Here is a 19,250-nt window from a genome sequence, read left to right as displayed (position 1 = left end):
CTCTAGAGTCAGTACTCGACAAAATGTCATATATATAATTATCTTCTATACAATGACGAGATAACAAATCAATTACTCCCGCCCCCCACACACACCCCCAGATGTATATTAGCGTGTCATGACCTATATTTTCGCCATTTTTGTTGTGTGGATCATCTTCATCAACACAAACGATCTTTGAGATTAGTCCAACCACCAGTGACGTACGGGTCTGACGTCACATTCACTCTCGAGCAATAATTTAAATTTATTTCGCGGAACTACGCACAAGAGCACTGAGAGAGAGATTGTATTAAAATTATCGTTTGATCTTTTTTTGAAGGGGCACGGGGTGGTGAGGTTTTGAAAACAAAAAAACAATTCACAATGGTTTCATTGATTCATAAAGTCAATGCACTGATTAACTACAGTACATATACTGTATATATATATATACATATATATTTTTTTTGACCACAATGGTTGGATAGATAGATAGACAACAAAGTTGACTTTAATGTAATTTAAAGAATGGAATGTATAAAATCCTCCGGCCTTCCTGTGTGGAGTTTGCATGTTCTCCCCGTGCTTGCGTGGGATTTCTCCGGGTTCTCCGGTTTCCTCCCACATTCCAAAAACTGCATGGCAGGCTGATTGAACACTCTAAATTGTCCCTAGGTGTAAGTGTGAGCGTGAATGGTTGTTCGTTTCTGTGTGCCCTGCGATTGGCTGGCAACCGGTTCAGGGTGTCCCCCGCCTACTGCTCGAAGACAGCTGGGATAGGCTCCGGTACCCCCCGCGACCCTAGTGAGGATAAAGCGGTTCGGAAAATGAATGAATGAATGAATGAATGCGTCGGCAAAAAGCAACGTCAACGAAAATATCTGGCACGTCAAAATGCCGAAACCCGGGATCGAACCAGGGACCTTTAGATCTTCAGTCTAACGCTCTCCCAACTGAGCTATTTCGGCGATGAAACGATGTCGATTTATTGTATTATTTATATAATACCATGAATAGATGGTTACACCAATATACGCAATGTACTGACACGAAAAAAACCCGACCATATATTCGTGAGTTCATTCTGTGTTTGTGTCCACAGAGCCTGTGCTTAACGTTAAGATGACGTCATTTCACGCCGGACTCGGCGCAAAGGCTTCTGGGAAAAAAAGGTCAGGAATCGGTCGGTGGTGACGCGTGAACCACTTGTAATTTTTACGACTACAGTACCACGAAATCGTGACTTGTTGGATTGAACGAACGCTACAATGTGAAAGACGGTGATGCTGATGTATTTGTGTGTCATTCGTGGATTCAGTGGCGCGTGAAATTCCTCGTATGTGGTGTTTCTCGACGAGCCTAACTAGCGTTAGCGACCGAGCTCGCTTTCGGCTCGTTGTTATTGTTTGGTGGTGGTGGTCGTTTCTCCCCCTGGATCTACGAGCATTTATGGAGAGCGAAACAGAATTTAATTTGAAAGCTGTCACCTCCAGCTCAATGAAGAGGAGAAACATTTTCAGGCATTCTTTTGCAGATTGATTCAATGACATACCGTGTGCGGTGATCTAACGCCATGGAAACGACGTACGACTGGATACACGTGCTTCAGGATATGGACACAATCCGGTGAAGTGTGTATATGTTTTTTGGAAAGCATAAAGAGAAGGACCTTGTTCAGCTTGTCAAGGGAGTTGATTTAACATTCAAGACCCCTGCTGTGTTTCTCCTTTCTGTGTCTTTGGTCTGTCCTGGGCATTGTCTTGAGAAAAAGGATTTACGTTTCTCTGCTTTTTTGTAGCTTTGTGGGGGCTGCTTAGTTCGCTTGTTCATCGAGCCGGTTCTCACGAGTGATGTTCTTCTGCTCGTCCCTGAAAAAATGGATGACAAGTCCATCAGCCACCACAAGCTCCTGGTGGTGCTGCTCATGGCGTTGATCTTTGGCGTCATCATGATACAGTACGTTTGTCCGAGCAGAACTGAGTGCCAGGTGCTCCACCAGCTGGGGTCCTGGCTCCACATGGCTGGCACTGCGGATTCCCGAAATGGTGGTGGTGACATCCAAGAGAAACGGGATCCGTACATTGCAGAAGATGGGGCCTTGGTGCGCTTTATCCCCCGCTTCAACTTCACCAAGGCGGACCTGAACCGCGCTGTGGACTTCAACATAAAGGGAGACGACGTCATTGTATTCTTACATATCCAGAAGACAGGCGGCACCACATTCGGCCGACACCTGGTGCGGAACATCCAGCTGGAGCGGCCGTGCGAGTGCCACGCTGGCCAAAAGAAATGCACTTGCTACCGTCCAGGCAAGAAAGAAACATGGCTCTTCTCCAGGTTCTCCACCGGCTGGAGCTGCGGCCTCCACGCTGACTGGACCGAGCTGACACGCTGTGTCCCATCGCGGATGGATTCCCGGGAGGTGCCCAAAACTGTACAGAGGTAGTCTGAGGAGTCTGCTCATATCATACAATGCTGTTGTAGTATTGATACAGTGAATATGAAAAGCCTTGATACCCCAGCTCATATACTAGGTTTTGAAATGTAAAAAACAAACAAACAAAAAAAATGAGACCAAGATAAATTATTTTAAAACATTTCCACCTTGATTTTGAGCTATATCGTGCAAAACTATTAGAAAAACAAATTGAAATCTTTAAGATGGAAAACAAAAATAAGTAGGTTGCATTAGGGATCCAGATTATTATATGTCAGTGATTTAAATGGATGTCAATTATATGCAAAACGATTCCCCCATGAGCAGCATGGGTCGACTGCATTAAATAAATGAAATAAAATAAAATAAATAAACAGGTTGTTTAAAAAGTTTTGAAAAAGAAAAAGAAATTGTTGAAATAGGTTGGATAGATTGGTTCATTTTCTGATTGGTTTGCATTTTTTAAACCAGTGCTGAGATCCAAAATCTTGAGCATGTAAAGCCTATGTAGAATAATCTGGTTCCATAAAAATTGAATCCCTCAAATTTAATACTTGGTTGCACCCTCTTTTGGCTTTTATTACTGCTTTGGGTAGGAGTTAGGAATTAAGGATTTTGAAAAATAGTCTAATAAAATATTATGAAAGATAAATTGGTGATCTACTTCATTTACGGTTGTTAACCCGCTACACACTGTGACTTTTATCTGAGGATCATTCACTCCAACAACTTCCCAAAGTTCAACCAAACAAGTGTGGTGTGAACATGAGTCAGTCGGTCACAAAGCAGATTACACCAAAAATGCAAACAAATCTGTGGCTTTATCACATCACCTTTTCATGTTCCCTGAAACATCCATCCACCCATCCATCCATTTTTTAATGCACTTGTCCTCACAAGGGTCACAGGCACGCTGGAGCCTATCCTAGCTGTATTTGGGCGAGAGGTGAGGTCCACCCTGACCTGGTTGCCAGCAAATCGCAGAGCACACATAGACAACCAACCATTTGTGCTCACAATCACCCTTAAGGGCAATTTAGAGTGTTCCATTAACCTGCCATGCATGTTTTTGGAATGTGGGAGGAAAGCGGAGTACCCTGGGACAACCCATACAAGCATGGGGGGAACATGCAAGCTCAAACAGGAACGCCAGAGCCAGAATCGAACCCTGCACCGCTGTACTGTGAGGTGGAATTTGCTAACCAGTCGACTACTGTGCCGCAATGACCTGAAACAATGATGTGGAAACGTGGACTACACTCAACCTATTTAGATACTATAAAAATACATAAATAATACACATAACCTTGCGACCGAACTGAAGCATTTGGATTTTTCCCCAAATTGCATTTGATTTAATTACGATGTTGATTTGAATTTGATTAATTGTTCAGCTTACTGCCAAATAATTAGAGCAACGCTATTGTGTTTCACAAGTGTGTATCAAACTAGTAGCCCTTTTCTACTCAGGTAGGTCTTAGTTTCAAAAAAATTGGTGGTGTGAGTGTGAACGGTTGTCTCTACTAATAAGAAAATGGATGGAGAATATCCTAAGGCTTGACTTTTTCCTCTCTCCAGTAGGAACTACTACTACATAACCATCCTGAGAGACCCAGTGTCGCGCTACCTAAGCGAGTGGCGTCACGTCCAGCGCGGCGCCACCTGGAAGGCTTCCCTGCATGTGTGCGACGGCCGCTCGCCGACATTGTCCGAGCTGCCTAGCTGCTACGCAGGTGACGACTGGTCGGGCTGTTCCCTGCAAGAGTTCACCGACTGCCCTTACAACCTGGCCAACAACCGGCAGACTCGCATGCTGGCCGACCTGAGCCTGGTTGGCTGCTACAACGTCTCGGCCATGAATGAGGACGAGCGCTGGGCCGTGCTCCTTGAGAGCGCCAAGCGGAACCTGCGCGGCATGGCCTTCTATGGCCTGACCGAGTACCAGCGCAAAACCCAGTACCTGTTCGAACGCACCTTCGATTTGGCCTTCATCGCTCCCTTCACGCAGCTCAATGGGACGCGGGCTTCCGGGGTGGACGTCCCCGCTGAGACTCAGCGCCGAATCCGCCAGCTCAACCGCTGGGACGTGGAACTGTACGAGTACGCCCGAGATCTCTTCCTGCAGCGTTTCCAATTTGCACGGCAGCGGGAGCGCAGACAGGCCAGGGAGAGGCGGCAGCAGGAGAGGAGGCGACTGCGAGGAAGGCTTACCACCAAACAAGCACACCAGCAGAAGACCACCTTAGCACCCCCTGTGACTGAAAATCACTCGCTAGAACATGCAGAGGAAAACGGGGGTGTGGATTCTGACGGCCTCCTTCCAGACTGGTGGGAAATGGATGAAAGCGGTACCATGGAAGACTACATGGACAATGTGGAGCAGTGGAAATGATTTTTTTCCTTTCTCACGCTACGATGAATGCCTTACTCTGTGGAGCTGCTATGATTGGAGTTGGAAGAAAGGAACTTGAAGCAACTGCACCAGGAACCTCTACAGAATATTTCTGTTATTTATAATTGAAAATCTCAGTAGTGCTAAAAATAATAGTCCCATGATTTTCACTGACTGTAATTTGTTTACACTACCACACAGTTCATTTCTTTTTGTTTTAAATGCATTATTAAGGCGACGTCCTAGGAACCACGGTATGCAAATGACTGAATAATGTTGTAATAGTGGGAATTTGTGTCTTTCTGTTCTCATGTTTTTTTCCAGTTGCTTTTGTCTTTATGTCTTAAATATTCACAGAGTGTACTACTACTGCAACCTTAACTTTAAATCAGTCAACTAAAAGGCAATATTGTTCAAGTTGAGTTGGCTCTTGTGGAAAAAAAAAAATGAATTATGTACTGTATTTCTTTTGTTGATGAAAAAAGAATATCTAATTTTACGAACAGTATTTAAGTTTTATATTGACTGAAATTGCTTTGATTTGTCCTCGCTGAGATGCTGCGATAAAAACATGAGGGAAACCTCAATGTTTTTTTTTCTCCTTTGATGAACAACGTATTACCTTAAAAAGATTGCAGTTTCAGCTGTTTCAAAGTGTTTGAATTTGTCTTAATTTTTAAGCAGTCTTTTTGTAACAAAAAAAACAAAACAGAAGATACCTCAGTTTTTAGTGTAAGTGATATGTGCGCTAAATGATGTGAATGTTTCAACTGATTTTTTTCTTGTCTTTTTTTTTTTTTTTTATATAATATATAAAAACTATTCGACCTGCACCTGACTATTGTGACTATCTTTCGTTGCTGTAGGCTTCAGGAAGCACCAATTGTGGGTGTGCAACTCTCCTCAATTCATCAAATGCACCAACACCCCCATGAATAATTTCCTAAAAAAATCTCATCGCATACCACCCAAAAAATGTCAGTCTATACATACTGTGCTACAATGTCGTAATGGTTTACTTACTCAATGTAAAAATCAGTGTCTGTTTAATTTGACTCAAAGCTATTCTGTTGTTTGGCTGGCAACCGGTGGATAGAGCATTTACTTATTCTGCCTGTCACTATACATCACTGACATAGATAGATAGATAGATGAAATATACACTATCTAGTAAATTAACTAATCATTATACCAGAAATGGGCAATTAATTTTGCAAAGGGGCCACAATGAGAAAGTGGAAGACATGCCGAGGGTGAAACCAACATGGTAACCTCAACTTTGTCAACACACATTTTTTATTAGAAAAAGCATTGTTTCAATAAATTGCTTTGTGTGTTGATATGATTTGTATATTTATAATTAGGACATAAAAATCTGAAATAAAATTAAAACTGGGTCTTTACACTTTCAATTCTAAAATTGAATTTGTAATTTGTACTAATTTATAATGATACTGTACAGTAAATATTTATCCAATGCCCAGCATTTGCAGTATCTGCAACTAGATTTGTGTACAGTATCAGACAAAATCTTGGCCCTCTTATCCCCACCGTGCAGGAAATAGGAATGTTGATAACATTGGGAGAGCTGTTTTTATTTTTGCTCAACTCTTTGGGGATAAATATTTGCATGAGGGCTCAGAAAAATCGTTAAATACATCGAAAGTCACCGCAAGTCAACCACAGCATATTTACGTTTTACTTTAAACTTCATAAGCATCATGAGGGCCAGTCTGAGAATGTGGGCGGGCCGGATGTGGTCCCCTGTGCGAGCTTGCTGAGTTGCAGCTAAGTTGTTGGTACAGTGGTGATTAATATTCAAATATTAAAAGTAAATATTTAATACATGTCTATAAATACCAAATTCAGAAATATGCACTCAAAAAAATGACAAGATGGCTCAACAAAGAGAAATTAAATTGAAAAGTAGAAATGACGTCGTTACTTTTGGGAATGAAATTCCGTACGGACTTCATTACCCACAATGCACATCGGCAAATGTACCCTACTGCGCAAGCGCAGAGTAAACGGTCGCGGGAGATATTTGAGTTTTTGAATGGTGGAAAACAAGGAGGCCTTCGTGTCATTAAGTTTTTAGCAATGTAGACATGGAAGCGATGCAATACTTATCGGAGTCTCCGGATTCGATCAATTCATCATCAAACGACCAGCCTGTGTCCAATCGGAACCTAAACAGAAGTCAGAGAATCGCTGAAAAAGAGAAACGGAAAAATGAGGCGGAGGACCCATTTGTTGCGGCCGTGAAGTATTTCTCTGACGGTAGGACTGTTTTTTGTTTGTTTTTTCCTTCTACGGGAACATGTGAACTGCCGGGAATACTGGAGTTTAAATCAAAACATGAAGTTAATTGGAGTGTGTTCAGCATTGAACGCTTCTGTGTACACGAGAGTTCGACTGTGGGTGTGGTGACGTCACTCGATTAGTTTAATGTAGGAAGACAGTTTGGATTTTTGTTATGAAAGTATCTAGAACTTAACTGAACCGAAATGTCGTAGCTGATAACGTGTGAGATCATGTGTAATAATAATAATAATAATAATAATAATCAACATCCACTCGCCTTTTTTTATTTGTCCCATTTAAGACAACTTGTCAGTACGTAGCAGCCAATTCTGGACCCCCTTTTTTTTACCCTAAGTCTTGGAAAAACTGAAAAAACAAAAGTATCTGGGGTTGAATGTGTGGAGTGTGAAAAGACATAAATATGTCTTTGGGAGCGAATGAGTGTTAATAAGCCTTTTTTTATTTGCCCCATTTAAGACAACTTGTCATTAATAAATTACACAATACACAACAATAAAAAAAAAAGAACTATTAGGTAGTAGGTAGTTTATTTTATATACGGAAAAGATCATAACTTTATCGAACATGTTATTTGAAGTATTTAACACTGGTGTGTGTTTACTCTTACTTGACCCACCATGATCAAAAGCATCACCTACCTATCAATCTATTAAGTAGCTAGAACTAACTCTTTCATTTTGTGTTTGGACAGTTTGGGGTGGAAGACCTCGCAAAGAGCCTTGACCCACCCAACATATTTGGGATGGAGATGGACAGCAAGATGTGATATTCATGACCTCTGATGTCCAAAATGTGGATTAAAATCCCTTCAAACATATGCAAATCTCGGAGAAAGTCCCCCATTAATGCTAGATCCATTTTCACTTCCTTTAGGCATGACACCAAGTTATCTGTTACTTTTGTCCGTATAGTGTAACTGATATGACTGACTGCTGCTGTTGCATTTTTGTGTTCCCGCTGTGATACCACCTGTCCTTCATCTAGTTGAGGCAGGCACTCCTGTGATGGGCAATGATGTCTTCGAGGGGAACCTGGTGGTGGTGGAGAAGGTGGCATATGCTGAAGGACTTCCACCAGATGCCATCTCTGTGATGCTGGAGTTTGCCATGAGTCTTCGCATGGGTAAGATGATGGATGGATGGAACAGTAGATGGATGGATATGTAATATTGTACTTTATTCACCAGGTTGGGGAAATTCAGCCATCTCGCAGCTGAGAGACAATAGACCAAAACAGACACAGAAGCACATATGTATGATGTTGATGAATACCTCAGTTGGAAAATGGACATTCCATTGTATTTGTGGTGGAGGAGGGTACACTGTTAACGGCACTCTAATGATGACAGACGATTGTAAAACATATGATTTATAAGGCGATATGGCCCGAAAAAAAATTTCATCCAAAATACCCCCCTCCAATGCCCCCGATTTTTGTTGTGTGCAGGAACGAGTTTGTGTCCCCGAGTGCTTAAGTGTTTGATCCCTGCTACAGTGGTGCCTCAGGACGCCGTAGTCCGAGCTGTAGCTTGGCTGGGTGTCTCCAAAATACCCATTAGTACACAAGTGAGTAACATAATTACAAAGAAAAGGGTGATTTGTGTCTTTTAATCATATAATCCAACCACAAAATCAAGTCAAAAGTCTTTTCCTTAAATAGCGTTTACACTTGACCTTTACCTTGCTGTATGAAGTATGTTAATGTATTTTGTTTCCGACTGGCATTCTAATGCCCTGCCATACTACTTGTAGGTTCTTTTCATCAAGTGGGTCTTGACAGTGTTTGACATGATTGACGCAAAGGATCAACTGAGAGCCATTTATGGCTTCATTTTCAGCTTTGTGACAGAGGAAAACCTGGTATGTGTCCTCTTACTTGGATGTTTGAGTGTCCTGAGTGCTTACGGAACATTCCCAAGCGCTCAGTCACTTTGTATTCTAATTTTGTTCCAGTGTCCCTTCATCTGCCACCTGTTGTACCTTCTAACCACAAAGCAAAATGGTAAGTCAATGCTGACATTTGATGACTGTCGTCTTTGCCAGCAGGGTTTTCCCTTATCTTCCTCATCTCTTTTTTTTCATTTTTTTGCTTTACTAACCGTCTCTTTTCATTTGTTAAATTGTTTGCAGTGCGAGTGTTTCGAATCCGAAAATTACTGGATTTACAAGACAGACTGGTAAGTGCGACGATCATTTGTAGTTCACTAGAGCCACTCAAAAATGTAATATTATTGCAATGTTATAATTTTTGTCAACATAGAAAACAAAATAAAAAGGACTGTTTTGGAGAATTGGAAGGAACCGCCAAAAACTGAGGCAAATTGGGTGCATCTCCTGGAAAAGAAAATGTCTAATTGTTATTAAATATGTGGGCTGGGCATTATGTAATCTTTCCTTTTTCAGGTAACAAGTTTCAAACTCTGATTTTAAACATGCGGTAAGGCTCCACACCTAATCTGAGAGCGTGGCTTTTTTTGGTAGCGACAGAATTAAAATGGGCAATAATAAATAAGAAATGTTAACAATGTGCCCTATTTGTGTTTTCTCAGGGAAAACAACCCTTCCTTCTGCACCTGCTGTCCCTATATAAAGTGTTTTGCCCTGAACTGGTGACACTCTCTGTTCCGTCCAGAATGAAGGTTCGTACATGTCATGTTAAACACTCAATGGCTATTTCATTAAGTGCACAACACATTTCAAAAAGTGGACCAAAAATGTGTCCACGCTAACATAATGCCATAGAAGCCCCTGTCCCATAGCTAAACAAGCTAGAAAAATGTCTTTGGTTTTACACCACTGCCAACCACATCCAATAATAAATGTGGAAAATAGAATGTACTTTTCCCACCCCTTTGAACCCAACTGATAGTATCATTCAAAACTGAGCATTGCTATCATCTAGCCATATTAACCCTTTCAGGGACAGCGGTGACTACAATGGACAGCTCATCATGTTATCAGGTTACAGGGTGCATTAAGGGTTATGGCATAATTATATTTTATATTAAGGCGGGTCTAATTATGAGTGGATCTCAAGAGGTAGTGCGCAGAGAAAAAAATGATGTGTAATGTCCTCTGTCATATGTCTTCACAGCGTGGCTTCAGGAATCACAACTCGCCCTGGAAATCGGCGCTAGCTTTTGTCCAGAAGAAGAACAGTGCGGCGATCGCCCCCAGTGCCGGTGTGACCCTCACCATTAAAGATCAGAGCAACCGAAGGAAAAGGGTATGGAGGTTCCAAATCTCAACCTCACAACGCACACTGCTTTGGCTGTAATTTTTGTGGCAACTTTTAAGTCCGCATCTCCTTGCATGTGAAGCCACCACCTTCTCAATATTTTTCATGGACACCGCCGCAATTATTTATTTAACGAAAGAAGAAGCGCTTGCGGAAATTCTTGCCCATAAATAATTAATCCTCATCCCACCGTTGTGCTGTTCTTTCAGAAACATTGCCATTTGGAACTGCCAGTGCTGACTTGTGCTCTTAATAAGGAGTCTCAGGCTGAGTTATCCTCCAACCGAAAATTGGTCCCTCTGGCGCACCTCCGTTCCTTTGCGGAGCTTTTGGAGAACATGCACCGCATAGAGGTACACAGTGACATGTAAACTTACTGCAATACATCAGGTACTACCATAACATTAAGATGGACTTTACTTGAAAGAATACAGCGGACATGACAGCACTAGCGAATACGTTGTGCGCCTCAGTAATCAATTCAATAACTTTTTAAAAGGTCTTAATAGGTGACCACTTTACTGACGTGAGACTATGGTTATTTTAGTTACCGTACAGAGAAGTAACAAAATAACTGAAACTTAAATTGAGTAAACATTTTCATCCATGAAAAAAAAATGATGATGCTTTACAAAAATGAAAACTGAAATTAAGTTTCATGTTTACAAAACAAAAACTAACTTAAAAAGCACCACCGGTTGACATTGCTCCTTTCGTTAATGAAAAAAAACCCAACAATAATGCTTGACAAAAACTAAAACTAAACGAAATTACATTTTATGTTTACAAAACTAAAACTAACTTAAAAAGCGCCACCGGTTGACGTTGCTGCTTCACAACAGCTGTGCTTGAATGGCTGGATGGCTTAATTACTTTTGTCTTTTGTGACTCTACTACAAAAAATATATATGTGTGTGTGTGTGTGTGTGTGTGTGTGTGTGTGTGTGTGTGTGTGTGCGTGTGTGTGCGTGCGTGCGCGTGTGCGTGTGTATGTATGCATGTATGTACAGTATATGTAGTTAAAGTACGGTGTGACAGAATTCCATTCCTACGAAAACAGTGAAACCTGAATTTGTACATCAGAATGTGACTTAGTCACTCACCAACGCAGTTGTAAAACTCACAATTACAGTAAATACTGTATTTGTAAAAAAAAAACAAAAAAAAAAACTTCGAGTCCATGTGTATAAAACAATTACATGAAAAACAGCATGGTAGTTGCTGTGCGTGCCTGCTCGTGTCACTGCATATCGCACCATTTATAACACTATAACGCCGATAGGTCATAAATTGGGATCCTCTTTACTGTACATTTCTCTGTGCAATGCACGTTTCTATCCACACGGTGGTGCTGTGTCTCTGTTTTTGTATTCCGCCCACCGCTTTCTTTATTACACTTAGTATCAGACTTTCTTTTTAATAGCCTTATTCTACTTAGTGGATTGTTTTCATTTGCCCAATAAAAATTGAGAAAAAGAAGAGTAGGCCAGGAAGAAGGAATAGTAAAAGCTGAAAAGCCTCATATAAAGTTCTAATAATCAAAATTATGTTTTAAGGCTCACACATTTTGTGTCTTGAAACATAAATTCTCAACCATTTACTTGTCCTGGCTGGTCGCCTGTACATATGGTCATAATAAATCAGTCAAGTCCTCATCAAACTCCTCACAAAAGACCACTAATGAATCCCCCTCATCATGCTTTTAACCATTTGATAGGACAGTTGAGCTGCATCCATTCTTTTCCCCACTTCATTGTCATTTGCTTATTACTCTAACAAAGTGCCCACGATGGAGGGGAAGGGAGCAGCTGTTCGCACATTATATGAGACTGTATAAATTCTCCCACCGAGTGAGTTATTCGGATTACAGGCTGATGAAGGATTATTGAAGTAGCAGACTGCTTGCACTGTGAAAATTATTTAAAAAAAAAAAGGTCTACTGGGTGATTTTAATCTTGAATCAGGCTGCCTTCATGCAAATTAAAGGTGACTAATAGACCACCTTTGAGGGCATGTGGTGCAATATTTAACTTCATGCGTACAGTTGCATATTTGTCATTGCCTTTCTACATATGAATTTTTTATTTGTGGCCCCAAGGTCAGGACTTGTCACACATCTCCTATTCGCTTATGTTTGGCTCCCTTTTACCCCCGCACCAGCTGCCAGCTCAGATGGGTTCTCTGCTGTCTACCAGTGTGGCTCTGCACTACCTGGACTGTGTGCAGGAGGAGTCGGCCCTCCTCCGCCTCAACTTCTGGCTTGGCTACACACTCCGAGAAGGTAAGGTTGCAGATGAGTGTGACAGCTCCCCTGTCAGGGAGATGTGCCCAAATTTAAGCTAACCGGCAGTTGGACCGTGGCTCTCGTCCGTTCTTTTAGCATAAGCTTAAAAAGCAATTAGAGGAGAAGCTCAGGGAATAAACACATGTGGAATCTGGAATGTGATGGACTTTTTAAATTTGATACCTTTCACTCTCTTCTCAGAGTTTTTGTTTTGTCGAGATGGAGGCGCAACACAGAATTCCGACGAGGCTCTGCAGTTTTTGAACAGGCTGCTGTGTGCACACCAATTTCTCCAGGTGAACCACTCTGTGCCTTTCATCTACGTGCATTTTGCCATCTTGAAATTTTCGATTCATTATTTTACTTTTTAAAAAAAATTATGTTATGTCTTAATATCTTTACCAGGAGGGGTTTTCTAGTTCTGAAGGGTTTCTTTACAAATTCCTAACCGTCTGGGACGGATGCCTCATGCGACCGCAGATCCTCGGCCTGCTGAGCAACATTCCCGTGGTGCCGAGCTACAGTAGGTTCATGATAATCTTTCGCCATTTTTAAACACATATCTGTACATCCATCCATCCATGCATCCATCCATTTTCCACCGCTTATCCGGGGTCGGGTCGCGGGGGCAGCAGCTTTAGGAGGGAAGCCCAGACTTCCCTCTCCCCAGCCACTTCTTCGAGCTCTTCCTGGTGGATCCCGAGGCGTTCCCATGCCAGCTGGGTGACATAGTCTCTCCAGCGTGTCCTGGGTCGTCCTCGGGGTCTCCTGCCAGTGGGACATGCCCGGAACACCTCACCAGGGAGGCGTCCAGGAGGCATCCTAATTAGATGCCCGAGCCACCTCATCTGGCTCCTCTCGATGTGGAGGAGAAGCGGCTCTACTCTGAGCCCCTCCCGGTTGACCGAGCTTCTCACCTTATCTCTAAGGGAGAGCCCGGATACCCTGCGGAGAAAACTCATTTCGGCCGCTTGTATCCGGGATCTGTACATCCATCAAAAACAAAATGCTGTGCTTCTCTTTTGGCTGACATAGCGTTTTAGACAGTGTAGTCCGGCCGGCCATCAGATGTATGTGTCTGATCTTCGCCCAGCCTAACTCCAAGTCATAAACGGAGAAGCTTGTTTGTGTTGGTTATGTCAACTACTTCCTCGAGCTGCAACTCCCACTTGAGTTCAACGCTGCCTCTTTTGTAGACATTTTGAGCACCTTTAATTTTATTTCTTTATAAATTGTATGAAATTTGTGTTTGACGGTTGACCATGTAAAGCACTTTGTGAGTCCCTTCTGGGAGAAGCACTACATAAATAAAATTGACTTACTTACTCTGCCTCTTCAGAAATGGGACAGCTTCTGTTGGAGCCCCTCAAGCAGCTGTACTTCACGTCCTCACCATTTTTCAAGGTACGTGTTCTGCTCCAGTTTGTTTGATGCCATTACATCCAAGAACCACTTTCCTATGTGATTTAATAGCGCTAGTTTTGACTGATGTCCGTTTGCTTGCGTGTGCGTGTGCGTGTGCGTGTGCGTGTGTGTGTGTGTGTGTGTGTGTGTGTGTGTGTGTGTGTGTGTGTGTGTGTGTGTTCTCAGTGCGGGCTGTTGGAATGTCTAAACGGTATGCTGCGGAATTGGCTGACCTGGCACTCGGTGTACGCACTGGAGGACAACATGGACATCAGCATCAGCAGCCACACCTCCATGTAAGTTTCATGAAGGGGGCTGAAGCATAAAAGCCGCAATGGCAATAAATGAAAAGCTGTCACCTGGAGATCGACACAGCCAGCCTTCCTACTGAGAAAAACAACCTTTGTTAGTCCCATGTGAGGAAATCCAATATTCAGTGCCGGGAATAATATACAACCGCCAACCTCTCAATGTTGATCAGGTGATGGGCGAGTCACCTAGTGCCTTGCTCAAGGGGGACAGCCTCAGTACAAAATGGGTATCAAGTCCGTTTCAGTGAACTTTTTGTAAGAACCATCAAACCACGGATTCCCAGATGAGTTTCTTAATATTGCACACTGTTGGTCTACTATCCTACTACTGCTGTGTAACTGTTTTCCATTTTGTTTCCAGATACATGACTCTGTCGGGCTTGAAGGATTCCGTGTCGCAGCTGGTGCAATTTGTGGATCATTTGGCCGTTGTGGGGCTGCAGCTGGAGAGCTGCCACTCGCTCCTACTCAACTTCATCCTGGACTTTTATGAGACGGTAACGCAAGCTCATTGATCAGAGAGGTCTTTTGATCTGCAGCTCTATTGGTCCCCAAAACACTCTCAAGTCAAGGTATCACTCTACATGAATTATTATGCACTGAATTTCATGACCATTCTGCAGGTATGCGACATGTTTTTGAAGTATGGTCTCCCACTCGTCGTGCTACCATCGCCCGGCGTTTTCTACCCGGCGCTACTCGCCACCGACCCCGTCAGTGTGGACCGCCTCGCCTACATCATGCACAGGTATACGCACTCACCAGCATTAATGTAGCGCCACGTAACTGGATGACCAAAGCAGAACCGGGGTGGAGTGGCATCTTTGCACTTAAATGCTAATCTATCATTTATGATAATGAGCGGAGGCAAAATACCCCGGCGCTCCCTTCCATTTGATCTTGTTGTGTTCGATTTTTGAAAGCTTTAATAGCTTACAGTACCTTCTAATTAACTTCTGCACAAGGTTCTGTAATAGTTTTGCCAAAGCGAAAAGGGAAAATGTCAGGGCAACAGAAAGTCCAACTAATTGCTCAACATTGTCACGCTGCTGAAAGCAAATTGCTCTCCATGACATTTGACATGACTTTGTCTTTTTTTTTTTTTTTTGTCAGGTACAAAGTGAACCTGGCGTTTGCCAAAAGCCAGTTGAAAATCACAGAGGTAGGTACACCGACTACTTTCACTCGATATACTTTACAGTACATACGTACAATGCAAGGAGTATTTCCCAAGCTTTACTGAACCAAGACACATATTTTACAGGAGAAAAATCTCACGGCACACCAACCAAAAATATACTCAAAACATTATGTCTGAATTTTTTGGTAACTTCTGTTTAAAGAAGCTGACTATCAACTGCTAATTAGTTCTGCATTTCATGTTGGCTGACATTGCTTTTGGTTCTCTGAAGAACGTATGTGACCTTTTTATTGCTCGGCAAGCCAAACATTAAGTTGTTGATTTAAATTCAAGCGCAACCGAAGGCTTTGAAGTTTTAAAGCATATGTCAGTCAGCCTTTATTTCTCATCTGAAAAAAAAAAGTTTCTTAAATGAAGAAGAACTCACCCTATATGTGGTGATAGAATAAATCAACACCACAAACTGACATGGTTAATAAACAGCCTCACCCTCCTCTGACAGGCTTTTCGCATCAGCCGTCAGACCTTCAGCGATTTCAACCACTACGTAGTTGACATGGTCAACTTCCTGTGGAATGCCAAGGCATTCCAGTCGGGCGTCAACGTGCAGCTGGACGAGGGGATTCTGCAGAGGAGCAAAGTACCCGAGTGCTCCACCAGCTTCGACCTCGTCTATCACCCGGCCTTCATGAGCTACGCCATCGACTTCCACCACAAGGTGAGTGTCCGCCTCCACAGCAAGGGAACACTTTCAATGTTTGACAAGTCATTTTAGATCAAAGGGGCTTTATAAACGTTAACTAGCAAGGTCTGTACACAGAATATGGGTCGCATTTTTACTCATGTTCAAATTATGTGTTTTTGTAAGGTCACTTTTCCATTACAATATTTCGAGGCTGTGTGGTTACAATGGAATCGTTCGTGAGAGCCTCCTCCAACCTTGTTCTGGAGCGTAGGCCGAGCAGGGTCGTGAAGTCACTGTCACATGATTAGCTGACAGATGTAGGTGTTTCTTTTATTGTTGCGACAAGGCACTCCACTGCATTTGGCTATTTCCTGGTTTTAAGCAAGCAAGAGACAGCCGGCTGCCCCCAAGTCATAAAAATAAAATAAATACAGCACACATATATTGTGTTTTACAACAATACTAAACCATGTTAACGATTTCATATGTACTTGTGGATGAAATAAGTGAAGCTGGCTGTAAAGGTTTTCGCATGCCGCGTGCATGTCACCATGTCATACACACATGACAGTGCAGTTGTGATAAAATATGTATCACAAATTAAAACATCAGACAATGTAAATTCGAAAACACGATTTGAGTAACACTTGGGTTAAGTCGATTGGTCATGGCTGTACACCACTCTGCAGGCATGACCAACTGACCCAGGCTTAATCCAAATGTTACATTTCAGTTGAGAATTCAAATGTTGCTGAAACAGGCACAACATGGCGTGGGTCATGCATTTCCACCCAGTGACCAAACCACACATCTTTGGCCACAGGAAAAAAAAAAATCATACAAGACTATATCAAGAGCAGTCACAAAAGCATTTGTACCAATGCTTGTCGATTCTTTCGTAACACCACTCGGTTCAAGTCATGTGCCTTGAGTCCCAGTCTGTCATGAGTACATAATATAAACAACTGGAAGACGCCTGGTGGGACATTGTGGTTCTCGATGACCTTTCTAGTTTCATCTCCCACTATTTTTTCCCCAAACTAGTGCCACACTTTGCTCAATTGAAGTGAGATGGATGTGGTATTAATGTATCTTTCATACAACATACATTAATACCTAAGTGAGTGTTGTATTATTAACAAGTGCAGCATGAGACATGATTTTCATCACGTTTAATAATACACACAAGCCCTTTTTGATTCCGTCCCAACGCCGACATCCAGCTGTGAGCCGCTGAATTTGGCAAGCCGTTTGAGCATTTAGTCCATGTCCTACGAGTGCGCTCTTTGTCCCTCAGCACATGAATAAAAACACTTAGCAGTGACGTTTTTTTCCCCTTACTATCTTCCGAGACTGTGCAACATTTCTGCGGACTAGTAGGACAACTAGGACGAACTCGCTGAGCAGCTATATGTTTCTTGTGAGGCAAAACGGTGCACTAGTTAACAACTTTGTGCTATCACAACTACCAGTGACAAGTGACACAGAGTTGCCTCACTAATAACATAAAGTTCTACTTGTGTGTCCCTTGTTGTTCTACCAGTCTACTAGTGCGCAACAATGTCTTACAGTAGTGGGAGAAAAAAAAAAATCACTAAGACATTTTTGTTATAATACATTGCACCCCTGTCATTTTACTAGTGTGCCAAAATGTCATGCTGTAGTGGCAAAAATGTCACCTTAGTCAGACAGTTGTCCTACCAGTGCACAGAATGTCATACAGCCATACAACAGTGGAGGAAAAAAAACTTTGTAGTCTTGCGCAGAAATGTTTTACGAGCAAGGACAAAGAGCGAGCTAGTCGAGTACATGGACTATTGAGCATGATTAAATGGCTTTCCATGCTGGGATTTCTTAACGCTGTCTTTCTCCCTTCATAATTAGTGTTGGCCTGAAAGAAAAGAACTGGATCTCAGCTCCATAAAGGTACGAGGGCTTGTCAGCGAAGAGGTTTGCTACTGTATATGTGATCATGGGAAGTGATGTGACTGGGGTTGCACGTGTTTTGCAGCATGTCAAGCCATGGAGCTGGTACGTGGAGTATCTGTTCTCACAGGGCTACGACGGCCTGGAACTATTTAAGCGCACCAACATCAACCGGTGGCAACCGGTGAAAGGCGACAAAGAAGACAGCGGCACAATGCAGCTGTAGCCAGAAGAAAAAGGACATAAAAGGACTTGTGTGTACTTTATCGCATTCGCTTCTTCAAGCAGGCTTGCTTGCTTGCAAGTTTCTTTTTATGTAAATAAATTATTCGTGTCATTTGTTAAGTTTTAATGACACCGCGTGTCAATTGACTGTGGTAGTTCCTAGAATTTTTTTTTTTGCAATACAAAGCAGCTTTTCAGTGTACAGCATCATATTTTGCCTCCTTTGCATTCACCCCGTCTATTTAGAATAAGAAATCCTGACTTTCCTTGTAAATAAAATCAGCTGGTGCAAAATGACAGACTGTAGGTGGAGCTGATTGCACTTAGGTTTTTAATTTGCTTATAAAGGTTCTTGTCCTTTTTTGTTGTTGCTTTATTATAAATTAAAACAAGCATGGGTTTAGCTATTGCTCTGTAAGTAATCAAAGTACTTTATAATGTTACATTTTGATTAGAATTTGAATGTAAAAAAATTGCATTGAGATACAATACTGTATACGGTGGACCCCGCAATTGGTGGGGACAGGGAACTAGAAAATTCAAAATGCAGTGGATTCCACTATTAATGGGGTCAGGGACCCAGTAATGTGCTGAATAGTGATGGCGGACACTTATGCAGTCAATGGCTTAGCCTGTATTTCCAGCTGAGTGGTCAGAGTAATACTTAATATTTGCCAAAGGTAGACTGAGCATTATCTTACTATCCACAGTCAGAGTTTCATGTAATACAATTCAAACATATACTGTTCAGAACAATGTCCATCACACAAACAAGCAAGAACAAGTCTAAGTAAAAAGCAATGTTTTGCTGATATTAAATTACTAGATAATTCCATTTTCTATGCAGTTACTTTGCTTTTGTTGACTATCTCATAATATACTTCGATCTTGTGCCTGAATC

General features: G+C 42.1%; 2 protein-coding genes and 1 non-coding gene across 4 annotated transcripts; 2 read left to right on the top strand and 1 right to left on the bottom strand.

The window, feature by feature from the left end:
* Positions 1–877: 877 nt before the first annotated feature.
* Positions 878–950, bottom strand: trnaf-gaa (transfer RNA phenylalanine (anticodon GAA)). The gene has a single exon. It is a non-coding gene; the product is annotated as a tRNA-Phe (tRNA).
* A 145-nt stretch (positions 951–1,095) lies between these two features.
* hs6st2 (heparan sulfate 6-O-sulfotransferase 2) lies at positions 1,096–5,648 on the top strand. 2 transcript variants are annotated; one of them, XM_019863408.1, is made up of 2 exons: positions 1,096–2,424; positions 4,001–5,648. In XM_019863408.1, the coding sequence occupies exons 1-2, from the start codon at positions 1,859–1,861 to the stop codon at positions 4,809–4,811; spliced, it is 1,377 nt and encodes a 458-aa protein (XP_019718967.1). In that variant the 5' UTR covers positions 1,096–1,858; the 3' UTR covers positions 4,812–5,648. The 2 variants fall into 2 exon arrangements, with proteins under 2 accessions (XP_019718967.1, XP_019718966.1); XM_019863407.1 differs by having other exon boundaries at positions 1,098–2,424; positions 3,998–5,647.
* A 1,171-nt stretch (positions 5,649–6,819) lies between these two features.
* cenpi (centromere protein I) lies at positions 6,820–18,756 on the top strand. The gene is made up of 20 exons (XM_019863378.1): positions 6,820–7,091; positions 8,121–8,258; positions 8,583–8,701; positions 8,888–8,995; positions 9,089–9,137; positions 9,266–9,312; positions 9,685–9,774; positions 10,230–10,361; positions 10,583–10,726; positions 12,534–12,654; positions 12,859–12,953; positions 13,063–13,180; positions 13,997–14,061; positions 14,248–14,357; positions 14,734–14,869; positions 14,996–15,120; positions 15,486–15,534; positions 16,016–16,231; positions 18,083–18,124; positions 18,210–18,756. The coding sequence occupies exons 1-20, from the start codon at positions 6,920–6,922 to the stop codon at positions 18,348–18,350; spliced, it is 2,217 nt and encodes a 738-aa protein (XP_019718937.1). The 5' UTR covers positions 6,820–6,919; the 3' UTR covers positions 18,351–18,756.
* The last annotated feature ends 494 nt before the right edge of the window (positions 18,757–19,250 follow it).

Source organism: Hippocampus comes, unplaced genomic scaffold (genome assembly GCF_001891065.2).
Source record: "Hippocampus comes isolate QL1 unplaced genomic scaffold, H_comes_QL1_v1.1 scaffold381, whole genome shotgun sequence".
Taxonomy (NCBI): domain Eukaryota; kingdom Metazoa; phylum Chordata; class Actinopteri; order Syngnathiformes; family Syngnathidae; genus Hippocampus; species Hippocampus comes.
The sequence above is the reverse complement of the archived record's forward strand: the minus strand, read 5'-3'. Positions and strand labels throughout refer to the sequence as shown.

Excerpts from the sequence above, each read along its gene's own strand:
- hs6st2 (XM_019863407.1), top strand. The coding sequence starts at position 1,859 with ATGGATGACAAGTCCATCAGCCACCACAAGCTCCTGGTGGTGCTGCTC. Across the intron at positions 2,425-3,997 it reads GTGCCCAAAACTGTACAGAG|TAGGAACTACTACTACATAA; the intron begins GTAGTCTGAGGA and ends TCCTCTCTCCAG.
- cenpi (XM_019863378.1), top strand. The coding sequence starts at position 6,920 with ATGGAAGCGATGCAATACTTATCGGAGTCTCCGGATTCGATCAATTCA. Across the intron at positions 10,362-10,582 it reads AGAGCAACCGAAGGAAAAGG|AAACATTGCCATTTGGAACT; the intron begins GTATGGAGGTTC and ends CTGTTCTTTCAG. Across the intron at positions 13,181-13,996 it reads TCCCGTGGTGCCGAGCTACA|AAATGGGACAGCTTCTGTTG; the intron begins GTAGGTTCATGA and ends CTGCCTCTTCAG.